The sequence below is a fragment of the Gymnoscopelus braueri genome, assembly GCF_963280865.1.
Source record: "Gymnoscopelus braueri genome assembly, chromosome: 9".
NCBI classification, from domain to species: Eukaryota; Metazoa; Chordata; class Actinopteri; order Myctophiformes; family Myctophidae; genus Gymnoscopelus; species Gymnoscopelus braueri.
The window spans coordinates 11809096-11828378 of NC_137610.1; the positions used below are offsets into that span (position 1 = coordinate 11809096).

Below are 19283 nucleotides of genomic sequence, written 5' to 3' on the forward strand. Positions count from 1 at the left end.
GTGAGATTTACACAGCATTTCTGAACTATGCTCCATGGGGACCCAGAGTAGGAATAGCCTAAGTTGGGTTTCATTTTAGCATTCTAATTGTTGTACTAATTTAGACCTGTGACACCAGGAGGTATCTAGTAGAGACTACAACAGAAAAACATGTTACCAGACACTTTGTTGAGAACAAATCAGAAGGTGTAGGTGAATATTCTAAATCTTCAGATTAATTCAGTCTCTAATGCTTTTGAATCTTAATTGCTGTGCTGCATGTTTTATGTTGTGCATTTTAGGCCACACACAAATGCTTACAGAACATTGACTTGCTCTCTCATTTAGCCTTCACACACACACACACACACACGCACGCACGCACGCACGCACGCACGCACGCACGCACGCACGCACGCACGCACGCACGCACGCACGCACGCACGCACGCACGCGCACGCACACACACACACACACACACACACACACACACGCACACGCACATGCACATAGTATTCACACACATAGACACTCAGGTCTGCAGTAAACAGCATTTATCACACTGTAGTATCGTCCATGAAAAAGTTCTTCTCTCACCCTTCACACCTCTCCTCATACGCTCGCTTATTCATTACAACTCTGCTTCCTTCTCTCCCCACTCTCAAAACACCCCAAATTAATCATCACCTGTGGTGAGGTACAAGCTTTTACTCACATGTCATCCAGTTATAATTGAATAATGTTTTCTTCAGTTATCATTAAATAATGTTTTCTTCATAGAGTTAGTTCATCATAATTAGCTTGGTATTGTATACTCATATACCTGATTGCTGTTATGCTGCACCTGAGTGCCTCTCCCTAGCCAAATGTAAGGAGGCGTGGAAGCATACACAGTAAATCCTAAGTGTTCATTTAACTCCTCAACGGGCATGCAAGGGTCCATTTGGTTACATTTGTACACCCTCAGAGTTATAAATTGATAAATGAATGTTTTGATCTGGTTAATTTTACACATGGGCCTACATGGTCAATCAGCTGATTGCCTAACAACTTAAACCCTATATGGTTGACCGAAGTCCCTCAGGGCTTTGAACTAGCGTATTTTCTGTTTTCGCACACATTACTTTGCTGCAAATAGCTTGTACATCAGCTATTTTCTGCGAAAGTTTTCAGCAGAATACAGATGCTATGGTTTAAGTGGTTAAAGTTGCAATGTGGTGTAAATACACTCAAGAATCTAGATGCCACACATAACAAAAATGGTGCTAAATAGCACTAAACGTGGTTCTTTGGCTTGTAAACATAGGGCAACCTATCTTAAATGTATAGCACCTTTATCAAATGGTGCTATATAGAACCGTTAGAGGTGCCTAAACTAAGCTGAAGAACCAGTAGAGAACCTGCAAAGAACCCTACAGGGGCTTAACGGGTTCTTTGTACAGCAGCGGTGCTATATAGCCCCTCAACCTCCCCAAAGAACCACTGTAGATCTGCTGAAGAAACCATCATTTTTGTGTGTGCGCAGGAACTAGCATTTTACTGATCGTAAAGTATTGTTTTTTATAAATATGGTGAATTTTTGGTGATTTGTTACTCGCTACCAAAGTCAAGTTGACAGCTCTGTGTGTGTGTGTGTGTGTGTGTGTGTGTGTGTGTGTGTGTGTGTGTGTGTGTGTGTGTGTGTGTGTGTGTGTGTGTGTGTGTGTGTGTGTGTGTGTGTGTGCGTGCGTGCGTGCGTGCGTGCGTGCGTGCGTGCGTGCGTGCGTGCGTGCGTGCGTGCGTGCGTGCATATGTCTGTAAATTTTTATGTAGTAACTCAATGTCCTGGTTGGCTAGCTACTTCCTTTACATTCTGAGTCAGGATATAGATTTTCATCCCTATCCTGTCTGTCTCCATTTCATCTTCCACTCTATCCATTTTCATTGATCTGCGGTCATCATTAGCAGAAAGCATGTGAGATGGTCATCATAAATGTAAGTTTATAAAAGAAAAGATGTTCCTTTGAACCGCTGCTGATGAAAGTGTCAAGAAGACACTATTATTTATTTCAAATTAACTTAAAGGGAAACTACATTCAGTTTAATAACTGACATGAGCTATTCTCTTGGTCTAGGATAGTTTAATCAATATTTATGAACATGAACAATATTCTTCAGAAAGTTGACACCACAGATCTACATTCGACCACTGGCCCATTAGATGTGTATTGGAAACAGACTCAGGGGCCTTAGAATATGTACATTTGTGTATTCATGCTCCAATTAGGCTTCAATGTATGGTAAAGATGACAGATTTGAAGCAAAGGATTTACCCATATAGTAAAAATTCACCCCGAAGTCCCCTGCTTTTGTAGTTGCTGTGTATCACAGCATTACATGACACTACCACTACCATGATCACACGTTCAAGGCCTATTGGAGCCATCCATACCAAATATAGGCACAACATAATCAATAATCATTAGTCAGTCAGATAGATCAGCCAAATAACAGCTATTTCGTCTTCAAGGAGATCTACATTAGTATGACATCATGGATTTTGGAGCAGAACAAGCTCTTTCCTTTCAGTTATTACTATTAGTGCAGTTTCATTATTATTACACTGCAGAGCTCAAGACCCTGATGTTACAGGAGGGTGTGGGGGGGGCAGCCATTCAGGAGTCCCAAGTTGGTGTTGGCTAGTCTGCACTATCGCATCTTATCGCATCACAAATGGTCCAATTGTATAGGAGAGAAAAAAAGATTTCTGAAATACTTGGCATTCCTCTTCAATTATATTTCGGTCGAATTAGACGTTCACAGCTAAGGATACTGTCAGCGCCCATATCCTAGGTGGGGTTGGCGAAAGGGCCTACTCTGTGTGGAGTTTGCATGTTCTCCCCGTGTCTCCTAGGGTAGTTAATACCCTCACAAAAACATGTAGTAATCCTGGTCACTATACTGCCTCCCCCTGGTCAGCCGGGGCGCCTGATGGAGGGGAAGGGAACTGGTTGGAATAACGTGTTCCTTCCACGCGCTACGTCCAACCAGGGAAACTCCCCCCTGTCAGGTGACAAGTAGCCTCGGAAACCCATGCTTTTTTGGTGACAAGAAGGTCAGTTGGCTCTCATGCATTGAAGGAGGCATGAGCTCGGCCCTGGCCTCCCTAGGCTGGTGGGGGGAGTGTAGTGCCCAGGATCACTTAGCAAATTGGCACTGGGTGAAAAAAAGGGTTACAAAATCGAGGGATCAAAAGTTTAGGGGGAAAAAAATGATACTGTCTGGTGCGTACTGTACAAGTCCCTTATACTGCACTTGAAAGGAAAGATTAGTGTAATTTATGATCAATTGTATTGTCTATAACTCCTTCTAGTCTCATTGAACTGTGATTGTGTCTTTCAGGTGCAGCAGCAACAGCAACAACAACAACATCAACTGTCAATGACTACTGTCAGTGTAAAACATTGTTGTCCTTTTCAGGTCTTTTTGCGGTCTGGGCTTGCTGTCAAAATGACTATCCAGGAAGCCCTTACCCCAAAAAGCATCTGCAGGGGATCCTTGCATCAAAGATGAAATGGCTTCAAATCCTCCCTGTTGCCACACCGAGTTCAGTTTACACGATGTGAAAGCCCAAGTGTATAAAGTTGTCATTTTGCTTACATATAACTTGAGTTTCAGTGAAAATGTAGCTGTTCTGGGTCCAGTGAAAAGTGGTCTGAAATATGTAGATCGTGTTCAGATCTTAGCTGAAGAAAGCTATTGGATTAGAAAGAGTCTGTCAGGTTGGGCAGCTACTCTGATATGTCCAGTAGATGGCAGCCTTGGTCTCCTCTGGAGACCTCTGTGATACATGGACTTTGGACAATTATGATGATCATCACAACTATGATGATCAGTATGTCTTTGTCTGTCGTGTGGCCGTTTATAATGATGCTTATGAGCAACTGATGCTTATTCCATCGTGTGATGTGTCGTATGCCGAAAATAGCCAATCTACAAGCTCACAAGGCATGTAGATGCGATAGATGCGATGTGTTGTGAGCTTATCCCGGTATATCAGCTTTTATGGTGCACATCGTTGAAATACCTTTCTATTCAGCTGCAGCTATGATATCTATTGTATGATGTTAAAGTAGTGCAATTATGGTATTAAATACTGTTTAATATGACATATTAATACCGTGTTTCATTTGGAACTGTATATTTATTTGTTTGTTGACAAAACAGGTATTTATTATTACCGGACAAAAAGCAGTGGTCTCTGCCAGCACACAGCATGACTCTAGTAAAGGCTGTGAATTAAATGCATCTGTAGACTTCTGTCTCTAATCCAACAACTGACTTCTCATGCACAAATTAGTCATTTCCCATTCATCTCTGCAAAGCTCGACATTTCCAGCTGGTCCAAGTGCTTGAAGCAGCACACCAAATGAGTGGCAGGTGCAAACAGATCAAAGTTTTATAACGTGTTTTTAACTAGCCCTCATGCACTCGGTTTTCCAGTAAAACAACACTCACACACACGCACACGCACACGCACACGCACACACACACACACACACACACACACACACACACACACACACACACACACACACACACACACCTTATAATCAATTCCACATTGACCAACACGTTTAGACAAACTTGGACGTCACAGTCTTTAACGTATTTATCAAATCTTCAGGTCATGGCCAAAATGAGTGGATATATAAAACGCCTGTACGTTATTCATGGGTATTATTATTATCATTTTTTGTATGGTTGGTTGGCTTATCATATGAGACAAGCGTGGTGCTGCTCCTTATATATAATATTCTGCTTTTGGGTGACGAACTACGCTGTTCAACGCTGCCTTGCCTGTGTTATTGCATAGGACGGTCATGGGTCTTCAATAGGGGGTCCAAGACCTCCAAGGGGTCCTCAGAGTTTCTGCAGGGGAGCCCCCAAATCTTTGTGTGATAGGGACTTTTTTTTCTTTTTTTTTTACAACAATTTACAATTTAGGCATTTAGCAGACCCTCTTAATCCAGAGCGATTTACAGCAAGAAAAACACAAGGTAATACATCAAATTAATAGCAATAGTAATCTAGGATCATAGGTAAACCAAGAACCTCGGCCTAAACAGTATAATATCAAAAATCTATACTCTGTACATTGAAACTATACATGGATGGATGCCAGGTCTACAAACTAACACTAACCACTTCAACCTAGCATCCCTATTCTTGGGAGAACGTTCATGCTTACAGTATGAGCTTGTTCTAAAGTTTAAACAGAGATGCATGCCTGCTGATGGACACACTGGCTGCAGTGATTAAAAGCTGGACTTGTCAGTGATTGGACAGTCACACTCGCTCTGCCTTTAGAGATTATTAACTGGGGCATGTGCCCCAGTGTCAAAAGGTTTGTTTGCCTTTTGTTCTTTCCTTATTAGGTCTGTTGACATGCAATCCTGGGAGACCGGTGAGAGAGTATCCTATCTTAGCTTAGTGTAGCAGAGTGCACTCTGCGGAGAGAAGAGCTGCTAGACTAGAGCCTTGATATTATATAACAGTGGTTACACTGAGACCCCAGAGTCTGCATGCTGTGTACACAGCATTTCATTTGGTCCACCTGCCAATGCCATAATAGAAGGCTAAGGATGCAGGTGAATGCTTGTCTACCTGGTAAGAGAGCAAACCATAATATGGTTTGTTCTACTACCAGGGGACAGTACTATAAAAGTGTAGCTACAGGGAATACAGAAGTATGCTGTGTGTGTGTGTGTGTGTGTGTGTGTGTGTGTGTGTGTGTGTGTGTGTGTGTGTGTGTGTGTGTGTGTGTGTGTGTGTGTGTACTGTAATCCGATTACACCAGTTTGACATACTGTACATTACCCATTGAAAATAATAATAATAATAATAAGATAAAATACTGTTGACATGTATTACATTGAGAATATCAGGCATGGAGAGTTAAACTTAAATGTAATATTGATGTAGCAAAACTATCAATCTATAATCAAAACTAAATGCTTTCAGTTGCACTGCATTCATATAACACCTGCTCTGAAACACAAAATGGATATCAATGTGCCCCCACCTTGCTGTTAGTGTAAATCAGATTTTGGCAATTACATTCGCACTATTTTTTGTCTTGTGTGACACTTCGGAACTACTGGTCTGGTATTGTGGCTGAACTTTCTTTTATATTTGATGTTCCTATTCACTTGAATTCTATGTGCCTTCTACTTGTCTCCCGGATGGTCATATACATGAAACATAAGGTTATTTAACTTACTGACCTTTGCGGCTAGGAAGATTTTTTTTTTTTTTGGATCAGATGTTGCTCGAGCAAAAAGTTCATGGCAAAATATTATAATAGAGTGTGTTCCTTTTTTTTAAAGATTAGTTTTGGCTTTTTGGCTTTTCTGCTTTTATTTGGATAGTAGTAGTGGAAAGTGACAGGAAACAGGGAGAGAGAGACAGGGAGTAAGACGCAGCAAAGGTCGTCGGGCTCGGGAATCGAACATGCGACACGCTGTCAGCCTATTCACCTTATTCCTGGCCACGCCCACTGGGCGTGGCCAGGAAGGGGAGGTGGAGACAGACCCATAGAGAGAGAGCGTTACGACACGCTTTGATCTCATCGCACAGCGTGCCGCTATGGGCTATAGTTCCAAACATTGGAACTTCCTCATTGAGATAGAACGAGCATTTCCGCATTCCATTCTTACAATGGGAGTCAACGCTAGTGTCGTCATTCTCATATTAGAGTCGCAGGCGGCCATCTGAAAATATGTGGTGCCAGGGACCCCCATACAAGATTTGTGTTGTTAAAATGTTTCGTGATGTGACACATTGTGAGCTTGTTGATCTGCTATTTTCAAATAGACGATGTAAAGTGGTAAAACTGAGCCTAGTTGCTTCTTTTGGGCTTGTTATCGTAGACCTGGCCGCTTGTTTCTTTTGCAAAATCTGGCAACACACTGATTACCTGCATTACACCTGCAGTAGCCTACTAGGGAAGAAGTAGTAGAACAGATATTGAATGAAACAACACACAGAGAAAAATGGCAATGGCGGCGCCCTGGAGTAGGCCAGGAATAAGGTGAATATGTGGTTGCGTCTTAACCGCTAGGCCATCGGCATCTCCCATGGAGTGTATTTCTAATGCATACATCACATGCTGCACTCTAAGATGGACACTTTCTATGAAGTTTGGGACCCATACTTAGATGATATTGGACCTAGGCCTCAGCCATACTTAAGGGGTTTCCTCATCATGTTTATCCTGCCTCTGTATCAGCTCTGAAGTATGTATATGTAACCTTGGTTTTTCATCTGTTTGCATTTTAGTTTAGTTTTTCTTGGGGGTTGTTAGGGTTGAAAATGGATTTTGTATCAATAACTTTTGTTTATTTTATATTCTTACCAGCTCTTTCTGTTTGTCATGTCATGGCTGAGCTGTTTTACTTTGTGTTGTTTGTGTTATATAATATATGTAGGTCTATATAAAAATCCAATAAACATATTCTGCAAGAAATAGATAAAACAAATGTAATAACAAAACAACATTGGAGTAGTGTTTTTTATTAGGTTTCTTTTCTGGAACGTCTCCACATCAGAAATATGACTGGATGGAGCCAGCCTTCCTGTAGCACATTTTTTAATGCATTATTCAAAATGCTTCTCCATCCAAAACACTTCTCTGAAATACATTGGCAGGAGAGATGACAACATCTGCAGTCAGGAAACATGCTGGACCTTACTAAAAAAAAGCATGGTTTATAGTGCTTGTAAAGTGTAAGTGTTCTAACCATTTCCTTCCTACTAGTGTTCTTGATCAATCACTTTTCTGAAGACCACAACCCAGTTGACGTCTCACATCTGAGTAAATGACAGCTAAACGCGTTGGCTGCAACGGTTGGACTGGATTTATTGCAATTGCACACAATCATGCTGAAAAGACAAAATGACTCAGGTTTGGAATGAGAATGTCACTCAAAAGTGAAAGTTGAACTATTGTTCCCTACTGGCAGCAAATACTGTACAGGATCGCTGAATTAGAATTCCCGTCATTCCTCTGACTCATCCAGATCATTTCTGCTGTGTGGAATTCCTGGTTTCCAAGTTGCTTTTGCAAGTGTAATCTGACACTGTTTACAACCTGGCCACACCAATTTTAATGACCCTTTGCTTTTTGCCAGTAACTATATTCTAATTTAATTACAAGCTTAAAGAGAATTACAAATTATTTAATTTGCATGGTAATACTGTATGTGTATGCATGGTTATGTGTGTGTGCGTGTGTGCTTGTGTGTGTGTGTGTGTGTGTGTGTGTGTGTGTGTGTGTGTGTGTGAATATGATTTGAGAAGTCAAGCAGGACACCGTTATAAATATATGAGTCATCCTCTACGATAAGTCATGTGACACTCTCAACATAAATTATTCATTAGGCCTGACAGTGTCCTTCTGCCACACAAAGCTGATTTACGGTAGGCTACGCGGTCCTGGAGAACTGCAGCCGGATAGGATTCCACAATTAACAAGGGGACAAGGGACACCTGACCATAAACCATTTGGTCAGGTGAACTCCACCTCCTGAACTGAGCCAAGTTTCACTAATGTCCAGACGCAGAGAAGGCTGTATTCATCCTACAACGTGTTTTTTGAATCATCCATAAAGTTACAAATGCTCATATATTCTTTGAAGGCAAGTGAGTGTATGCTGAGCAACTATGAAGGAAGAAAGTTGCCTAATTACACCGTCTAGAACACATCTGAGTCAGCATGTGTTTTTCTGATATAGACGCTGCTTCCGGCATTGTTTGGGCATGTTGTTTTTCTCACTGACCCATTTCTCAAACATGACCAGAAGTTCGTGAGTAAACTGTATACTAGTAGGTTCCAGAATTCCACAACAATCGGGGAAACAGTCAGAGCGTAAGTGTCGTGATGCACAAAAGTCTGCTAACCGCTTCCTTTAAACAGGAGCCAAGAGGAAGACTGCAGTCTTCCCAGTAATATACACAGGGAACATTTTAAGGCAATGTACTGTAGTACTGTACATTGTAGCTTCTGTATTTAAAGAATGTGCAATAAGGCATATAAGCATGTACAGTATACAGATATATTTTTATGTTATCATGAAACAATAATGCCATTTGCCATCAAGTAGGACCTACGTACTATGATCTTTAAGACACAGGTAAAACCGCTGACAGAGAAGTTATTGGACCAAAAGATAATTCAGCAGCAACTTAATATCCGATCCAGATGGAAGCAAATCAGTTTTCAATTGAAATACAATGTGAACTTTTGCTGGCAGAGCGAGCAGCTCTATAATCCCTAACAAAGCAGAGCTGGGAATAGTCGCCTGATCGCACTTTCCCAGAATGAAGTCTTATATTGTTTTTACTGTGTGTCTCTGCGCCAATAGTTATTTACTTTGTTGAGACCCCGCGAGTGGTTGTGTGTATACGTTGGAGTGTGGAGTGTGTGTGTGTGTGTGTGTGTGTGTGTGTGTGTGTGTGTGTGTGTGTGTGTGTGTGTGTGTGTGTGTGTGTGTGTGTGTGTGTGTGTGTGTGTGTGTGTGTGTGTGTGTGTGCATGTGTGTGTCTGTCTGTGTGGGTGAGAATACGTGTATGCATATGCAACAGGCCATATGTATCCGTTTGCATGCATGCATGTATGTGCGTGCCCAGTGTGTGGAACTTACTGTAAGTGACCTGCACAGAATCAGAAACTGCCCTTCCCCCTTGAGGTCCATGCTGTGTTTCTCGTTCATGCAGATCTTGTACGCACAAGCTCTCACTCAAGAGGCCCAGTGAAAACATCTTAAACACAGCCCCTTCCGTTCTCCCACCAAGGACAGACGTACAAGACTCAGGTTTCAAAAGATATGCCACTTGCACTGAGAAATGCAAAGATTACCTAACACATTTCCAGTAAGTGTATTTACTCCTAACGAAAGAAGGAGAGTATATAAACAAGTAAGACGCGCGAACGCGGGAAGCGAACGCAAAAAAAAAATAATAATAATGAAAAGAAATCATCTAAAAAAAAGTCACCAATAAAAAAATATAGAAAAAATAGAAAAAAAATCTGCGTTAAAAGGAGCATCTTAGAAAAATAGAAATTCACCAAAAAAAAACTTTAAATGTTTTTGAACAATTCAACAAAGTGTTTGAAGTGCCTGTTTCACCCACTTCCGGGGGGCGGAGCCAAAATCCGAGCCCGAAGTATTTGTTCGTAGACCCCCACTTAGGGGGGGTAGAAAAAGTTTCGGAGCGAATCGGGCACTTTTCATTTAACATGGGGTTTCAATGGGGAGTTTTTAGGAGCCTTCTCCGGGGCGTGGCTTCCGGGGGAAGGGGCGGGCTTAAACGCAACCTTGACAGGTGTGTTCAGTTTTCAAAGACCTTTCATTTGATGTATGGTACGTCTATATTGGACATTTACTTGGCTGCACACAGGGCTGAGGATTTGAGCCACACTGCACACAGAGACACAGACAGAGACTGCACACAGAGATACAGAGATACAGAGACACAACCCAGGCAGAGTTACATAGTAAGCTCCACTTGGTCGGAGGCGCGGCTTCGCCGCGCCTCCTTCCGCGTTCGCAACAAGATGGTGAAGTGTGCGGGTAATTTTCCATAGCCAACCACTGTTATGAAAATATTAACAATAAAATAAAAAACTAATCGAAGAATTGGAGGCCTCTACTGTATGTCTGAGATACAAGTCGTGTGTGTGTGTGTGTGTGTGTGTGTGTGTGTGTGTGTGTGTGTGTGTGTGTGTGTGTGTGTGTGTGTGTGTGTGTGTGTGTGTGTGTGTGTGTGTGCAAAGCTGTAATCGCCACAACCTTGATCAGACAGGGGAGGAAGAAAATGAGTGAATGCAGAATGTATAATGCTGTTATAATGTACATGTGTGATCTCCTGGTCCTCCATATGGCACATGATTGAACCTCACTGTAGTCATGTTGGCACATACTGAGCAGTGGCTTCTCTTAACCGATTGTGTGATAGCATCCTTCTTGAATGGATGACAAGAGAATCCACCTTTGAGTGGTGAACTCCGATGGTAATTTATCACACCCTCAGAGATAAATGTTTACACTCACATACATAACATTAAATAAATTAACACTGAGGTTTTTAGGTACAGGTGTGATGGGACTTTCAATTAGTCGTAGCAGTTTTGATAAATTTAAAAATGTTTTCAACACACTACTATTGATCCCAACACCATCATAATCATATTCAGAGTACCAGAGCCCACCACTATATTATATTGGCCTTTCTTACTTTATTGACAAGGTGCCTTCTTCTTATTCTCTTCCATTACAAGGAAACATGTCTTACCTCAAACAAATTTTACTTTGTGTTGAGCTTGAACGAATGAAAAGCCTTTGATAATATACAGAGACCTGTGTTGGACCATATACATACTGTAGATACTTATCTACAGTAACTATCCATTTCACTTCAATGTGGTTTCGACTGATAACTGATTTAAGTTTTGTTTATTTTCATTATAGTGACTTTATTCTATTTTTATCATAGTGAATGTGGGGTGGTTTGAGGGGGCTAATGGATGAAGATAGAGAGATGGAGAGAGAGAAAGGCATGAGCAGACCATTAGATCTCTGGAGAGTACAGGTCATGGGCTTCTGCTCCGCCATCAACACGGCAGGCCACCATAAATGAAAGGAGAGAGACGTGTCACCCTACAGCTGACGCTCAGAATTTCTCTGACAAATCCAGTAAGTCACGGCATTGTCTACTCTGGGTCATGTGGTTCCACTTTGATGCTTTCAAGTGTTGTACAACAACCCTGGTCTTTGGGGATGCTTGTTACTGACGCTTCTCTATCCTGCCAGAAGGTTCATTGGATTCAGCTGGTGTCCGTGATGTCTAATCAGGGATGAATGAGACACAATAGAGCGCACGTTAAGACTTTCACATCTCCCAATAGCGCACAATTACCATCCTGGTACCTAGAGCCCCAAAAAGACAGGGCAGCAGATCATTTTAAAAGCTGGAAATTGAACCAATGAGGGGGGCAGTACCTACAGTATGTTATAATATGGCATTCTCATAAACAATTAATGTTATACACTTTTGAAATCATGTTTGAAGAGCTAAATTACACCCCCAGAGCCAGTGGTGTGTTTTACAGGTCCTTGCATGGGCTGGATGGAGCTGTGGTGCCATTTGGAGTGATTTTGAGCAACTGACCAGTATTCCCAAGCTACTTAAGTCCACCTGCCCAACAGTCATTGGTCCTTGGAGACATCACCACTTAGATTATTGTTGCATTGCTGTCTTTTATTTCTCATGTGGACAACATGCACTTTACATTAACCACTGCACTCATGCACCTTCATAAACCCCAACTCATTTGAATTACTACATTTCAGTTATTAAATGGTCAGTTTGCTGTGCGTCTTGTTGAGTACAATTAACATCCACGTAAGTAGACAAGCTGCACTGCAGTATACCAGGGGACTGTAAGATAACCACAGCTGTGCAGCAAAGTGCAATGTCTACAATTCTAAACATGTCGCACAAAACTAACCTAACTCACACATTGTAAAAAATTTAATAAAAAAAGTTTCAGAAACTTTGAACGCATTTGTTGCGTTTGTGTGAGCTTGTAGATCGGTTATTCATGCTATTCATCATACAAGTTAGATCCTCCAGAAAAACGCGGGCAAAAATCATTTTTGCAATGAAATACGCAGGGTTTTTATGTGATTTTATGCGGTGAAATTGAGCGAAGTTGCAAAATACGCAGAAAGTTGCAAAATATGAGAAAAGTTGCGAAATATGTTTCCAATGGGGGCCTGTGAGCAATTAGGGGTTAAGAGTCTTGCTCAGGGACAAATTTCATTTCATCGACACATGCTGGCGTGGCCTGGAATCGTACCTGGGGCAACCAGGGCCTCTGGCTCCCTAGGCGGGCTCACTAACCACTCAGCTATGGCCGCCCCATATGCAATATGATGCGCATATTATGCAATGCTATGTGATGTGCATATTATGCGACGCTATGCGATGCGCATATTATGCGATGCGATGTGGTGCGATGCGCCCTTTTAGAAAAAAAAGGACCCCCGCATAATTATGCGCCATTTGCCCGATTAGGCGGTAAATTATGCGATCGCATAATCACGTTTTTCTATAGGGTCTAACAAGTATAGGGCCTAAGTGGTTAACATGTCTGAACATGTAGCAACATGTCTTTGTGCGTGCCCAAACGCGAGGGGGGTCTCAGCTTTGTCAGACATAAGAGGGGGCCTCCAAGAGAAAAGGCTTGGGAACCACCGTCTTACAGGGATTGAATTTGATTGACAACACACACTTTACATTAAAGGTTTCATGACATTCAGTTTTACAACACATTAAAAGTCTTTGTCATGGTCCTTCAAACATGTATAAAAAGTTTTAACAAAAAATTCCACTCCAGTGATCCATGGCAGGTGTTTTTCTCTCACATTTCTAAAGCCTTTTCAACTGCAATGAAAAAAGAAATCTTTGCCTGCGGGTGTCACTAGTGAGGGATTTTGCCTGTCAATCATCGCCTCTGCTCCGCCCCCCCCCCCCCCCCCCCCAAAGGAAAGGATAGGGGTGGGGAGGGGCGAGAAGGAGAGTGGGCGGGATTAATCGGCTGTGACCTCACTGCCGAAGGGCCAAGCTCAGATTACTTTTCAGCCTAATTATTCAGGAAACCCCAGACCACAGAAAATCCACTGAATGTTCAAAGTTCAGATCTTTTGGGTGTAATTGAGGTCATAAAACCCCCCAAAAATATATAAAAAATAAAAAAAGTGAAAATGAATGTCATAGAACCTTTAACCACTGCGATGCGCATATTATGCGACGCTATGCGATGTGGTGCGATGCGCCCTTTTTGAAAATGTGCCCGATTTTGCGGTAAATTATGCGATCGCATAATCGCGTTTTTCTATAGGGTCTAACAAGTATAGGGCCTAAGTGGTTAACATGTCTGAACATGTAGCAACATGTCTTTGTGCGTGCCCAAACGCGAGGGGGGTCTCAGCTTTGTCAGACATAAGAGGGGGCCTCCAAGAGAAAAGGCTTGGGAACCACCGTCTTACAGGGATTGAATTTGATTGACAACACGCACTTTACATTAACCACTGCACTCATGCACCTTCATAAACCACACCTCCTTTGAATTACTAAATTAAAGTGTATTAAATGGTCAGTTGAGCAGAATTAACATCCTGGTACCTAGAGCACAATTAACATCCACATAGGTAGACATGCTGCAGTATACCAGGGGACTGTCTGGTAACCACAGCTGTACAGCAAAGTGCAACGTCCACAATTTTAAACATGTCGCGCAAAATCTGAGCTAACTCACACACGTAATATCGTTGTGAAGCACAATTGTTAAACATTGTAAAAAATGTAATAAAAAAAATTTCTGAAACTGAACGCATCCGATGCATTTGTGTGAGCTCGGCTATTTATGCTATTCGTCATACAAGTATAGGGCCTAAGTGGTAACATGTCTGAAAAACACGTGCATGCGTGTTTGTGCGTGCCCAAGCACGAGGGGGGTCTCAGCTTATGTCAGACATAAGAGGGGGGCTCCAAGAGAAAAAGGTTGGGAGCCACCGTCCAATCTTACAGGGATTGAATTTGATTGGATTCAGAGCTAGTCCCTGAAGCAAAAGCGTGCGACATGTAAAGATGTCGCACAAAATCTGAGCTAACTCACACATGTAATATCGTTGTGAAGCACAATTGTTAAACCTTGTAAAAAAATTAAATAAAAAGTTTCCGAAACTTTTAACGCATCTGGTGCATTTCTGTGAGCTTGTAGATCGGCTATTTATGCTATTCGTTATACAAGTATAGGGCCTAAGTGGTTAACATGTCTGGAAAAACACGTGCATGCGTGTTTGTGCGGCACGAGGGGGGTCTCAGCTTATGTCAGACGTCACATCACACACATAACAGGGGGGCTCCAAGGGAAAAAGGTTGGGAGCCACCGTCCAATCTTACAGGGATTGAATTGGATTGGATTCAGAGCTAGTCCCTGAAGCAGGGGCCTCCTGTATGTGTTCAATAATGAGGGCATCTTGACAATGACTCAGAGGGGAAGGATTACTAGTGACAACTGGGTAGGGTTTCATCACCGCATTGGGCACAATCGATGTGCTTGTAAGTTGTGACACAGATACGGCAGCACACGTGTTGAGAAATTCACTCACTCACTCCAGATGTGCACATGCACGCACAGCCAATACTTATCTCTTTTGTCTTGCTCGCTCTTAAGTGACGTCGAGTGACACAGCAAACGTGAGCAATGTCACAAAAAAATGAAAAATTATCAGTGGGAGGGGTGAGTGACAGCATCCCAGCACCAAATGTCTTTTGTTGCTCATTTGTCTGAATATAACCTAGTTATAATGAAAAGGGGGGGAAGTGTTGAATTGGAACAGTTAGTACCTGTGCATTTAATTTTAGTTTCTAAGAAAGAACCAGGAAATGATAGAGATTGAAAGAGTTGAAAGAGGAACTGTCAGACACATAATAATTTGCTGGTTAGAACTGCCTTTTTGAACTGTTAATTGGAAAATTCAAGTTGTCATGTCGTGGTGGTCCGGAGGCCGCATTGTGCCCAAATTTGGAGGTATGCTCTGTCATCGACAACGGTTGACGGCAGTGCAAATCATTGTGCCCAAAAAGGGTTGTTCGTTTTCTGTTGTAAATGACGTCACATGCCCACGGAGATCCCCGCCAACAAACAAACAGCGAGGGAAAGACGTAGAGAGTTACGCAAAGGGGGAGTGAGAGGGGGAGAGAGGGGAAGCGGAAGAGAGGGGGAGAGCCTATATTACCCATGCAATTATAGGAGTACAAACTTCTAGAACACAGTAACACAATGCAACGTGTATAGATTAGATCTATAATTGAGTTTCACTATTTTGCTGTTTGTTATTGAACACCCTTATTTTCAGGTTTAGGTACATTCGAATACAAACATTACAAAGATTAAACACATTTAATCAGGCTCCGACGGTCTGGTGCATTGTTCTAGTAAACTGTTAACATTAAAGAAAGAATTGGGTTGCTCTCAGATAAAGATCAGTTTAATGTTCCACGCCATTATATTTAACAACTAAAAGTTTCCGGCTATCCTGCCCAGTGGTTCTGGGTCCACTTGGTTCCATTTGTACACTCAGAGGTACAGACCTGTAAGTACGGGATTTTCCTTTGCTAAAATAAATGTTAAATATCTCTATACTCTGTTTAACAATTTGCTCTACAGGGTTTGTTCAGTTACAGGGGTCTCCCAGTCACTCCAGCTCTTAAGTAAGCAGAAAATTAATGTTCAGGTTCATACCAATTGTATCCAATCAGGAGAGAGAAAAAGTGAAATAAAGAAATAAACAGGCAAAATTGGAACTGAAACACTATAAAACTGAACCTGAAAAAAATGTATATAAACACTGTATGCTGAAATATGTTTTTGGGCGGTGTTGATCTTTTCAGTTTCATCAATGCATGTGAGCTGCACGTGCGTTTGTGTTTTCTGAATGAAATAGGTGAAAGTGGTTAGTCACCAGCGTTATGTTTTGAACATCCCTCCCCTCCTCTGTCGTATGCTTCTCTGCCCTCCCCGAAGGACCCCGGGGGGGGGGGGGGGGGGGAGTTGGGACGGAGGGGAGGGGAGGGAGGGGAGGGGAGGGAGGGGAGTGGATGTGGGGGGTAGAGTGAGAGGTGAGTAAGAGATGAGTCAACAGCCCTCTACTATAAGACACCCTGATGGAGCCCAACAGTGGCACGCTCACTCTGATCAGACAAGGTAAGGTCTACTCTCCTCTCCCATGTCCTGCTTCACCTCCTCTATTACATCCGCCCTCTCTCTCTGTAATCTCTCTCTGTCTCTCATCACATCCTTTTACATTCCCACTGTCCCTTTTCCACCTCTAACCTACAGCAAATTCACTTTCGGTAATATGCATGAATTGACTTTTGTGAGATGACCCACAGCAAGTGTTGTTTAGAGCACGCTTCAACAACTGTAATGCAAATTCAGCACTTCCTGGTTCTACATTAGTTTGTTTTTTCTTTTTTAACTTTATTTTTTATTCGAAGTAAGAGTAGTAGATGAGTGTTTTGAGATATTCTTAAAATGCGCATGACATTTATCAAGAGATGTCTGTTATCTTTGTCCCTGTTGGGAGTTCACAGATGTCCCTTTTCCAAATATTGACTGGCATTAACAAACATGATGTCACTCACTGGATGACAGTTTAGGTGTCGAAATGTGTACACATACATCCTCCAGTACATGTACACATACACGTACTGCAGGCTGGCTTGGCAGCAGGTTTGGAATCAAAGAGCATACAATTATGTGGGAGTAGGCCTTAATCCCTTTCTATGTCTTCTTTCTTAGGAATAACACACACCGTGCATCCTGTTGACACCAAATATGGACTACACTCCAGCTCTCCTCGTATTTTCTCTGCTGCAGGTGTTCAGCATGGGCACGGCCAGCCCTCTACCCAGAGAAGTTCTGCTCATGAAGTCCAAAGTCAAAATGAATGCTGAACAGTTAATGAGGAAGCTAGACAGTTCCCTTAAGGTAACAGTTACATTCACTGTGCGATTACTCCGCAAAAGAACCTTGAGAGCCCTTGCAAATAAGTTTCCGGTGCTCAAACTAATTGATGTCCTCTTCTGTCCTCTCTAGCTGCTTGTCCCTGCGGGCCGGACTATCAGCCCACATGCAGAAAACTTGGAAGGCCTTTCCTCCATCGTTAGGGTTCTGGAGGGCTACGAGAACCTGCTCTCCGAAACCCTGGACGGAGTACCTCAGCTGAAACAGGAAGTGTCTTCGCTGAGGGGATACCTAGATGCCTGGAAGCAAGGCCACTGCAGCCATCGGCCAAAGCCCCCTATGCAGGGACGCCTGGCACAGCTCCTGAGTCGGAAAGAGTACATTCACACTGTGGGCTTGGAGGCCCTTATGGGACTGAGGGACTTCCTCAACCAACTACTGAAGAACCTAGATCATCTCGGAAACTGTTGAGGGACTTTTTGAATCCTGGTGATTTGAAGTTATTGATGTGGGTAACCGGTGCAACTTTTTTATTTTTATATTTATTTATTTTATATTTTATTTACCTTTATTTTATAAATGGGGCCAAATACATATAATTATTTGTATTGACATTTCATTCAAACCTGTGGATAGCCAGTCATTTAGGGCATAAACAAGAAGTTGAAGGGTAAATTTAGTAAATCTTCAAATCATGTATACTTTACATTATTTCCAACCATTTTCCACAGCATACATTTATTCTTAATTTATTTACATTTTGGGAAAAGAAATAAACACAATGTTTAGTTGCAAAATTGACCTGTATCCGTTCGTTGATGTGTAGTTGGGTTGAGATTTTGCTGCGCAAATCTGCACCAACTTCCTCTTTTTGTGAGTTTGTGACATGCCGAACCAAAATTATTTGCCATCTGGTCTATGGCCCAGTACTGTCCTTTAGTCACATTTCTATAATGTACTTTTTATAATGTATATTTTCAAGCCATTTATTCTTGACATATTTATACGTATTTAGAAAACTTGTCATGTTTCAATGAGATCGTTTACACGGTGGTGAATGTTTACTTTCAAGGAGTGTTTACACACAGGGGGATCAATGCTTTGCACAGTAAAAAGGTCTACAAGCTGCCGGCAGGCTGACCACGCTGCTATGTTGTGAACAAAGAGCTGAGCTCTGGATCTGTGACTGTTACAAGTACAGAGAAGCAGCGACAGTGAAATGTGAGACTTGTACTCACATCGAACCCAAACTAGCTGAGTAAGGCCGTCCTCTCTGGAGAAGGTGTCACCGTGATTGGTGATGTCATGCTCAAAGATTCCTGAAAGCCAGATCAAACCATTCCAGGAAAAGCAGATGTTTTTGTGTGAGGAGTCAGGGGGTGGTGGAGAGCTGAAAGGTACTGTACGGTAGGGCCCCCAGTCTTCCTCACAACAGCACTGGTAGCATACAGTAGGTAGATTCTAATATTATAGTCTCATCTATTTATATTGCATATTTTTGTACAGTGGACATGTTTGTAACCATTTGCAAAAAAGTGTATTAAAGTATGATATATTTAAAATAAAATATTTTTATATGTCATTACATGTGGTGTATTTTAATAAGTGGAGGCGGTAGGATAATGGCGTGAAGAGCAACACAATCCCAACACAATGTATTAAGTGGAAAATTGCACTTGCACAGTCATGGTGTATCTGTACGAGGTAATTTCCCACTGTCATTAAT

General features: G+C 42.0%; 2 protein-coding genes across 2 annotated transcripts in view; one reads left to right on the forward strand and one right to left on the reverse strand.

The window, feature by feature from the left end:
* The window catches only part of rbm28 (RNA binding motif protein 28), an 895251-nt gene that overhangs the window by 861785 nt on the left and 14183 nt on the right, over nucleotides 1-19283 (reverse strand). The window lies entirely within an intron of this gene.
* LOC308092174 (leptin-like) lies at nucleotides 1939-18028 on the forward strand (the record flags this gene model as incomplete). Its single annotated transcript, XM_080438025.1, has 4 exons — nucleotides 1939-1953; nucleotides 3361-3408; nucleotides 17471-17581; nucleotides 17690-18028. 4 exons carry the CDS (start codon nucleotides 1939-1941, stop codon nucleotides 18026-18028), a joined length of 513 nt encoding a protein of 170 aa, XP_080294151.1.